This window comes from Palaemon carinicauda, chromosome 16 (genome assembly GCF_036898095.1).
Source record: "Palaemon carinicauda isolate YSFRI2023 chromosome 16, ASM3689809v2, whole genome shotgun sequence".
In the NCBI taxonomy this organism is placed as follows: Eukaryota; Metazoa; Arthropoda; class Malacostraca; order Decapoda; family Palaemonidae; genus Palaemon; species Palaemon carinicauda.
Genome location: NC_090740.1, coordinates 66,660,011 through 66,670,010, shown reverse-complemented (window position 1 = coordinate 66,670,010; position 10,000 = coordinate 66,660,011). Strand labels below are relative to the sequence as shown.

The 10,000-nt window shown below is 38.9% G+C and overlaps 1 protein-coding gene across 2 annotated transcripts in view; it reads left to right on the top strand.

The window, feature by feature from the left end:
- The window catches only part of LOC137655057 (calpain-9-like), a 475,257-nt gene that overhangs the window by 424,332 nt on the left and 40,925 nt on the right, over positions 1–10,000 (top strand). For both annotated transcript variants that reach the window (XM_068388950.1, XM_068388951.1), the window contains one exon: positions 8,534–8,715. In XM_068388950.1, the coding sequence (XP_068245051.1) occupies positions 8,534–8,715 (182 nt within the window). The remainder of the gene's footprint in view (positions 1–8,533; positions 8,716–10,000) is intronic.

The window sequence follows — 10,000 nt, the reverse complement described above, 5'->3', positions numbered from 1 at the left end:
GTGTTGCTGCTGATTTTGATATTTATCTTTTCTTTTGCCTGTGTATATGGCTTTCATGTAAACACACATACATACATATATATATATATATATATATACAGTAAATATATATATATATATATATATATACAGTATATATATATATATATATATATGTATGTATATACAGTATATATATATATATATATATATTTAGTGTATGCAAAAGTGTATATCTACAGTACTTTTACATCTACATTTATGTTTCAGTAAGCAAGACAATCTACTTGACTTTCTCTAAAGTTATCTTAGGTTCAACTATAAGTATGTATTTCAAGCCCGTCTTACTTACACTAAACCTTATATTTGTGACGTAGTCTTTAACTGCCTTTAATTCTGCCTCGACCGGTATCTTATATGGATCAGTGTCTTGTGGGTAGTGACTGTGGTGTTATAACAAGATTTTAATGGTAGTGCCGTCACCTTCGACCGAAGTGGTTCCTGCTATGCAGCGGAGATGATGGCGAGTTTTGGACACCTGCTCAAGAGCCGAGATCTAAGCACAGGTGGTCCCTTGCCTCCCCTAGCGGCTCCACGTGACAACCACGTAGGTCAGCAGTGGCTACCAAGCCCTGATCTTTCCTCGCGGGTGTAAGAGATCTGCTTGGGTAACCCACCGGAGGACCCCTTACCAGTGTGGGGAGCAGATGTTGCTCCCTTCACCTCCCCGGTCCTTCCTCGATCGCTTCCTCCCCGTCACCAGTGCCTCACCAGAGGCAGTAGGGTTGTTAAGGGAGATGATGGCTTAGTTAGGCCAACTGCTCCTGGGCAGCGCTTCCTGATAAGCGGATCGTCCCCTGCCACGGCCAGCAGCACCATGTGTTGATCTTGCGGCCCAGGTTCCTGCTGCTCAGGCGCTGCCATCTTAGCCTGTCCAGCCTTGCCAGTTTCCCGCGGCTCAGCCTGGTGTGGCAAACCTGGCTGGTAGGCCTCAGATCAGGATAGGCCGCTGTCTCTCTATCTGATGGCTGTGGGTGCTGCCTCCGCCTAGCCGTGTGTGCAGCCTCCTCCCAGCAGTTAGTAAACGTTCACCCACCTGCAGATGGGGGTGGCGGCCCCAGCTTCTGCTCAGCTGCTCTCAGGTGATGATCTCTCTTCATGGGCACCTGCTCTGAGGAAGGTCCTCCGCCGCAGCCTGCAGTGTCACATGTTGCCCTGCGGCCCAGGCTTCTGCCGCTCAGGCTTTGTCGTCTTGTCCGCCCAGGCCCTGCTCAGCTTGGGCTGCCGTCTCAAGTACCCTTACCTTGGGCCTTCCAGCCTGGCCGGCAGGCTTTAGCTCAGGCTGGGCCGCCATCTTTCTATCTGCAGACCACGTGTGCTGCCTCTGTCCAGCCTCTGGTAGACGTTTCTCACACACTCCAATGTGATAGTGACACCAGCTTTTACTCAGTGGCTACGAAGCATCGATCTCTACTCGTGGGTGCAAGAGACTTGGTCGGGTGTCTTCAGCACACCGCGCAGATTCTTGCCGAGAGACTCCTTGCCAGCAGGGGCAGCAGTGGACATTACCCCAGCCCCCTCGTGGGAGGAGTACTCTACCGTTAGTGCTTCCATATTCCCCCTTCCCACCTCCTCGGCTTAGGCACGCCAAGAGGGAACCGAGGACTGGGAGAGGAAGAGCCGCTCCTTCAGCCTATGGCCTTGCGACTCCGTCTCCCCAGGCCCTCGCCAGACACGAAACATAGTTGGGCAGAGGAAAGGTGGCCCATAGCCCCTTCTGCCGGAGGGGTGAAACACTGGGACACTCATTACCCAGCCCGTGGGAATGACCCATGAGCGGCAGGCCCGTGACCGAAGAGTGGGCTCCTGTTTCTGGGGTTGGATCGAGTTACCATACCGAGTACGATGTAGGCGAAGAGGCTTCGGCCATCCGTAGGGTCCTTGGCCCCATATGGATGCTTAAACATTTTTCCCGACACTTCTCCACGCCGGCAAAGCAGCACTCCACCAGTCTAGAGCGCCGGTACGGTTCCCCATGGGTGGCAAGGCCCTTCTTGGCCCTGGGACATCTGAGAGAGGTAGAGCCTCCTTGTTCCCTTCCACTGAGGCAAGATATAATAAGGCAGCCACACTTCCCGAGGTTCCATTAAGGACTCCAAAGCCTCTCCCTTCTTGAGAGGAGACTATGCAGTGTCTGCTAGGGAGTGAAGACTACTCCAAGAGGACAACCGTGCAGAAGGCGGGTAACTTTAGAGGTTCCTCGAAGATCATGAACTAAGCAAATTGGGCTATCTTTAGGAAGTGATGTGCCAGGAGAGATATCAAGCCTGTCAATGCCTCGATCCCCATCATAGCCGACTTCCCAGTCCTTCTACATCTTAACCGGGCTAGGTCTCCTTCCTCAAAAGGCTGAACCAGGGATCCTCCAAGCGGTTCTCGGTGCTCATAAGAGGTTTCAAGCAGTCATGGCTGCCACTATCTCTCCGAGCCCGTGCGTGGGATGCCCCTTGAACCCAGGAGGCAGGTCATAGACGGGGAGCTCATGGTGGAATGGGTCAGCTCCATGGTCTCTCAGCGAAAGGCTCTTATGTTTATGGACAGTAGGAGCGGGTGTTCAGGTTTGTCCCTTCCTTCATAGTCAAAACACAGAGCTTGGTGGTGGCAGACCCTAAGTTTGAGGAGTTTTCCATCCACGCTATACCCAGAGCGAGTGGTGCGCAAGCATCTTGTTAGGACCTGCAACCTTTGCCCAACCATTAGGAACTTGTTCGTGACTACGGGTAAGGTGAAGAAGGCGGTCGCTAAGAACACTATCTCCTTCCGACTAAGAGAAACAATATGTAGGGCGTATTTGGCGAAAGGTGAGCCCTCACCCAGATACGCCGAGCCGCACGACATCTTTAGTTTTCGGCTCCTCACTGGCCTATGAGAATAACAGGGTAGTCTGCCAGAGATGAGAGCTGGAGTGCGTACGATCGACCTTTATGATAAACTACCTGAAAAGAATGTTCCCTCAGGAAGGGTCTCTGCTCGGGCCAGTCGTGTTTGCTCAACAGAGGATCTGACAGTGACGTATGTATTACATACTTCCTGCTGAACGGTGAAAGGTAAAATGTTCAAATCTGTATCCCCTCCACCTTGCATATCGCAGTTCCTGTTGGATCAGGAGGACGTTGTCTTGGTTAGCTTTCCAGTGCCTCATTTCAGTTGCACATCTCTTACCGAGGTCCCATTCCCCCTCCTCCTAACACTGAGTCTGCTAGAGAGTAGTTCCCGGTGAGTCTCGTGTTGGAACAAATGACAATTTCTACGAAAATTCTATTTTTCCTAACATACTTACCGCGTACCACTCGGTTTACTCCCCGCCCATCGTTCCCCATGGAAGTCCCTCTTGGTAGGAGTCGAGATCAGAAGCTTGTTTGAATTGGAATGGCGACCTTTGCCCTAAGCACGTTCTTTCTGCGACCTCCTTCTTGGTGCATTTTGGGTAAAACAGATGTAGTTGAGGTAGCACACCCTGAGAGAGGGGGTTAGGCTTATGGGGGGAGGGGGATTTTCTAATCGTGGGAGCTGAAGCTCCAGGTTATCTCCTAAAGAGTGGTCCGCATTAAGCGTCTGAAGAAAAATAAAATTTTTATAGAAATTGTCATATATATATATATATATATATACATATATATATATATATAATGTGTGTAATTTGTTCAATTATGGTATCTTTTTGAAGAGAAATTTACAATATATTATAGAATATGACGTCTATCAACCCAGTCTAAGCTATACTTTAAAACGTTGATCTCCGGCAGAAAAAAGAAACCCGCTGCTGGTCTTCCGATTCAAGGTTTATTCAAGAAAAAAAGCATTAGATGCAAAGTACGCAATTTAATAAACACATAAATGTATTCTATACATTTTCTTCGTCAGCGAAGCAAGAATAAATTTAGATATCATAAAGGAATAGATAAGGGAAAGACTGCAGTCAAGATGATGAAAATCACGAGCCGGAGGAGAGGCAGTAACTGTGTGGTGACTTTTTGTCGAGGGAAATTACTTCCGGAACACAGACAGCTCTCTTCAGATGCCTGGCTCATTCACATCGAAGGTTATAACGGAATCGCCCTGGCCGGAACCAAGTCATGGGTGAAGAGCGAACATACAACCGTACTTATACTGTAGACTCTCCCTCTCAGGTAGGCACAAAATCCCGATCACAGGCGCACGTGGGTGTATGAGAGAGAGAGAGAGAGAGAGAGAGAGAGAGAGAGAGAGGTGTCTGGTGAAAGCTTTTCCAGCATTATAATGAAATATTATTGGAATGATGTTTTATTTTTTTTCATGATATCCTCTCTACTACCTGAGGGATAATCAATCGATTGTGGAATTTTACAAAAGAAAAAAAAAGAGAAAAAAGAAAGAAAAAATAATGCAAGTCAGTTTTTGGAAATCTAGTAGGCCTATGAAGTGAATACGATACATACATACACACAAGTATACTGTATACACAAAACAATGCAATAGCCGTCCTACAAACTGTATACCACCAAAAACAAAACAAGACTAAATTTTCCATAGTATTATGAAATTAGTGATTCTCCTCTCTCTCTCTCTCTCTCTCTCTCTCTCTCTCTCTCATAACAATAAAGGTGTTGTCATTACAGCCTTAATCATGGTGGTTCCGCTCCCGAAATAACCAACGGCCACGGGACAGTGACCCGTATAGAGCATAAAATGAATTGCCAGTTTCCAGCATGTAGTCGACCAATTATAGCTAATAGTATCTTCGATCTTAATTGGAATATATTAACATATATTTAAGTAACTAATTTTCTTCATTAAGCACTTTAGTGCACTTTTATAAATCGCAGTTGACAGCAAGGATTTTCAACGCTGTCTGTCTATATTTCTGTGATTGCCTAATAGTTGTGATTAAGCAAACCATTGATGCTTATGTTTAGAGGAAAAATATCATTAGTAGGTGGTTATTAATAGGCGCAATATATCTACTTACTGTTAAACATTCTAAAATCATAACACCATTATTATTATTATTATTATTATTATTATTATTATTATTATTATTATTATTATTATTATTATTAGTTAAGCTACAACCCTAGCTGAAAAAGTAGGATGATATAAGCCCAAGAGCTCCAACTGGGGCATAGCTCAGTGAGGAAAGGGAATTAAGGAAAGATATATAAACGAACACATTTAAAGCTTTATGAAAATATCTACTCAAACAAAATGAAACCTTTGTCGAAAGGTTCAAGGTTTTCTATCTTGTTTATAGGATTTACTTGCAACTAGTCCCGGTGCAGTGAAGCTATTTATAAGGCAACAATTAGGTGTTCATTTAATATGCAAAGAGCAACAGATCCATTGACATATTCGTTCTTTATTCAATATTTTTACATACACATATATGCATATATATATATATATATATATAGATAGATAGATAGATAGATATATATATATATATATGTATATATATATATATATATATATAAATAAATATATATATATGTATATAAATATGTGTATAAATATATATATATATATATATATGTGTGTATATATATATATATATATATGTATATATATACTGTATATACAGTATATATATATATATATATACATACATGAGACAGTAAATGAGCAACATGGATCCGGAAGCCAACTAAAATAGAGGATACTCCTACAATATACATGGGCAGGAAATAAAATGAGAATGACATACAATAGATTGCAAAGAACAATAACAGAATGGGTTCCCCGAGATTTCAAACGAAGAAGGAGAAGGAGGGGAAGACGATGGATTGACGAACTAAGAAAATTTCTAGGTCTAGGACTGGCAAAAATTTACGCCTCTGGAAGGACCTACCTGAGGCCCTTTTTCTGTGGACTAGCAACGGCTGACAATTATATATATATATACATACACACACACACACACACACACATATATATATATATATATATATATCATAATAATCACCTCCTACGCCTATTGACGCAAAGTGCCCCGGTTAGATTTCGCAAGTCGTCTCTATCATGAGCTTTTAATTCAATATTTCTCCATTCATCATCTCTTACTTCGCACTTCTTATTCCTCAGTCATGTAGTCCTGGGTCTTTCAAACTCTTTTAGTGCCTTGTGGAGCCCATCTGAACGTTTTGTGAACTTATGTTTCTTAGGAAGTGCGAAGAACATGCCCAAACCATCTCCACCTACCCCTCATCATGATCTCATCCACATCTGGTACTCGAGTAATCTCTCGTATAGTCTCCTTTCTAATCCTGTCCTGCCATTTAACTCCCAATATCCATCTGAGGGCTTTATACTCAAATCTTCTAAATGTATTGGAGACTGTTTCATTGTCATACTATGACTCATGTCCATAGAGTAACCTTGATCTCATTAAACTTATATAGAGTCTGATTTGTATATGTAATTTCTGGCTATTTTATTTCCAAATTTTACATAACATTGCCATTATCTGGTTTGTTTTTTTCAATCTTTCACTAAACTCTAATTCTAAAGACCCTGTATTGGAGATCATAGCTCCTAAATGCTGTGTTACTATCTCATTCTGCTTAAGAACAGTACCAGTGCTACCTTCGCTGTAACTATTGAAGTTGTTCACAAAAATACTCTCTCTGACGCGTATTGACGCAACCGCAAGACGACTCCTCTTAGTTAGCTCTGCACACCTTTCTCCTCAAAATAATATAAAAGAAGATGAACCTCACTCTAGGTTCTCCAAGAACCTTCGAAAGCACGTGGCAAAATATAAAGATTGAGTATTTTTGCTCAGCCTTGACGCAATACCTCATAAAAATATAAAAACCCTTCACATAAGCCCTTGGTCATATCTCGTATGGATCATATAACACTCTTAACAGCTTACGTGAGACTTCGTAACAAAATACGTGGAATAAAAACTTGATTCCTAAAAATAACGTATTTTTACGTATACTGACTTGGTTGAAAAATACAATGAAATTAACGACGACAGTCTTACATCATTTTCATTATCATCATCATTATTATTATTATTATTATTATTATTATTATTATTATTATTATTATTGATAATAATGTTATTATTATTATTATTATTATTATTATTATTATTATTATTATTATTATTATTATTATTATTAGGTAAATTGGAGAAGGAATAATTTTCTTAAAATCTAAATTATGAAATATCTATATTTCTGTTTAGTAAGCTTCAAAGATATCTCTAGATAAACATTCTAGCCGTGATTTTTGACGATTTCATATTTTTTCTAGTCATTGTTTTTTTCCGACGTAGAAGTTGGAATTTATCTCTATATTTAGATCTAAAATTAAGGCTTAGCTTTTGCATTGTTTGTTTTCCTTTTATAAGATTTTCTTTTTTTCCCAGACTGATATGAAATTTCCGTTGATTCTAATATTATCATGATGGGACGAGATGTTCCAAATATTATATATTCATTATCTTCATATAAGTAACAAACCTCTGGTAATTCGCTTCATACTTCATATAATCCTGGCAAGAAGAAAATAGATCTCGTTGTTTCCCATATATCTCCTTTGTGTTAAATATATATATATATATATATATATACTGTATGTATATATATATATATATATATATACATATATATATATATATATATATATTGGAATTTTATATATTTACATGCATGTACAGTATATGTATTTACAGTATTGATTCATAAATTTTACCATACATCAGTTTTTCCATTAATATCGTTTTGACAAAGTCCCCATTATTATTATTATTATTATTATTATTATTATTATTATTATTATTATTATTATTATTATTATTATTATTATTATTCCAAGGTATGTTATAATTCTAGTTGAAAAAGCAAATTACTACAAGCCCAAGGGCTCTATCAGGAAAAAATAGCCCAGCAAGGATAGGAAACAAGGAAATAAATAAACCAAAAGAGAAGTAATGAACAATCAGAAATAAGATATTTTAAGGACAGTAACAACATTAAAGTAGGTCTTTCATGCATACGCTATAAAATTTAGAAAAAAAAAACAAGCAAGAGTTCCAGATTGTACCCTAAAGCAAGAAAACTCTAACCAAGTCAGTGGAAGACCATAGTACAAAGGCTATGGTACAGTACTATTCAAAACTAGAGAACAATGGTTTGATTTTGGAGGGTACTTCCCCTGCTTACTGTAGCTAGAGTCTCTCCTACCCTTACCAGAGAAAAGTTGCCACTGAATAATTACGTTGCAGTAGTTAATCCCTTAAGAGAAGAGAAATTGTTTGGTAATCTCAGTATTGTTAGGTGTATGTAAACAGAGAAGAGTGTAGAAAGAATAGGCCAGTCTATTCGGTGAACGTAACCCGGGAGAGGGATCCAATGTAATACTGTCTGCCAGCCAAAAGACCAAATGATTCTCTAGCCGTAGTATCTCAACGGTGGCTGGTTCCCTGGCCAACTTATAGCCTACTGTATATATGAATGCAAAGATAACAGGTGGTATGGTGTACTATATGATGAAAATATAATTCTAGGAAATCTGTGCAAGACCCAAGTTCATAGCCGACGGAGCTTCTCGGTTCGACGTCGAACAAGGGGACTTGGGTGACACTTGGCTTCTGCAGGCTGTTTCCACATTGACACTCACGCCGAAGTTTCTAGACAGGGTTGTTCCTCCGGATCAAGCCTTTGATCACACTTACTGCGGTATATTCAGGTAAGCAACAACTAGGTTTTGGAGTTTTTCTTTTTCTTCATGTAAGCCTGTACTGTATGCTATACCCCTTGGTCCATTTAGCATTCGTCTAGGAGAAATATGATGTTCCTTAATCTCGCTTTTTCAATTCGTGAAAGACAAAAAGTTTTAACCAAAATATTCATGAAGTTCGTCATTTGAAAAATCTTACCCTCGAAAAATTGAATCCACAAAAAAAACAAAAAAAAAACAAAATTATCAATATATAAAGGATTGTTTGTCGTTGGCAAGGTGTTTAAATTTTCATTAGTGGTGCTTTTGTCATAAACTGGTCTAAACAATCCGATCAAGCGCGTGAGGCAGCTGGTTGTTTGCAGATAATGGGAATCTTGTGGTTTCCAAAGCTTACATTGTTAGGGACTCCACTCCAAAAATCAAACTTTTCAAGACCACTATTTATTTCATACCCATAAAACTTTCAAAACTAACGATTTTATAAGGAATTTTTGAACTGTTATTTGGTAAGTTTTCGCAAAGACAACAATGCAGTCGAAGAGTAATGATTACGGCCTTTCATTATCTAATCTCATCAAAATTAATTATATTCTATGGATTGAAAAGAGTGTTAAAAATTATGAAAAAAGAAACCTCGTGTTATTTTTTTAAATATTTAGCGGTAATTTTGACATGTTTTTTTTACCAAATAATGAGTGAATTTATATAGAAACTATGAAAGCACTAGATAGGATTTCCATTAATTAAAATTTTTCCTCGGAAAGAATTTAATCGTTTTTCTCGTTGTTTATATAAGATATACAGTTTTATTTTTAGTTGATAAAAGGTGCACAGCTGTAATTAAGTTTGCCTAAGCTTAATTTTAGAAGAATAATTTTGTGTTATTATTGATAGCAATGTTATATTCTAAAAAAACAAATTAGATGTATTTAATTTTCTATTAGATTTCTGTCACTATTTACCTATAAAATAATTTAACATAAACATCTCTCAGTATATATGTCTTTTTTTTTTTATAAAGTCGCCGGATAACCTTAATAAATAAACAGACAGAAATGACAGAGGACTTTGGGAGAAACTTCTGAAATATCTTCTTATAGCTTTTCATAAAATAAATAAAAAACCGATGGGCAAAGATTAAGAAGTCTGACCATTTTATTTTCAGATTCGATAATTTTTGAGGTTTTCAGCTGCCAAAATAACTAGAAAATTAAGATATTTTTTTCCAAGAATGAAAGACTGAAATCAGAAGAACTTATGTGAGAGTAGTTTTAAAAGCTTTCTTTATGCC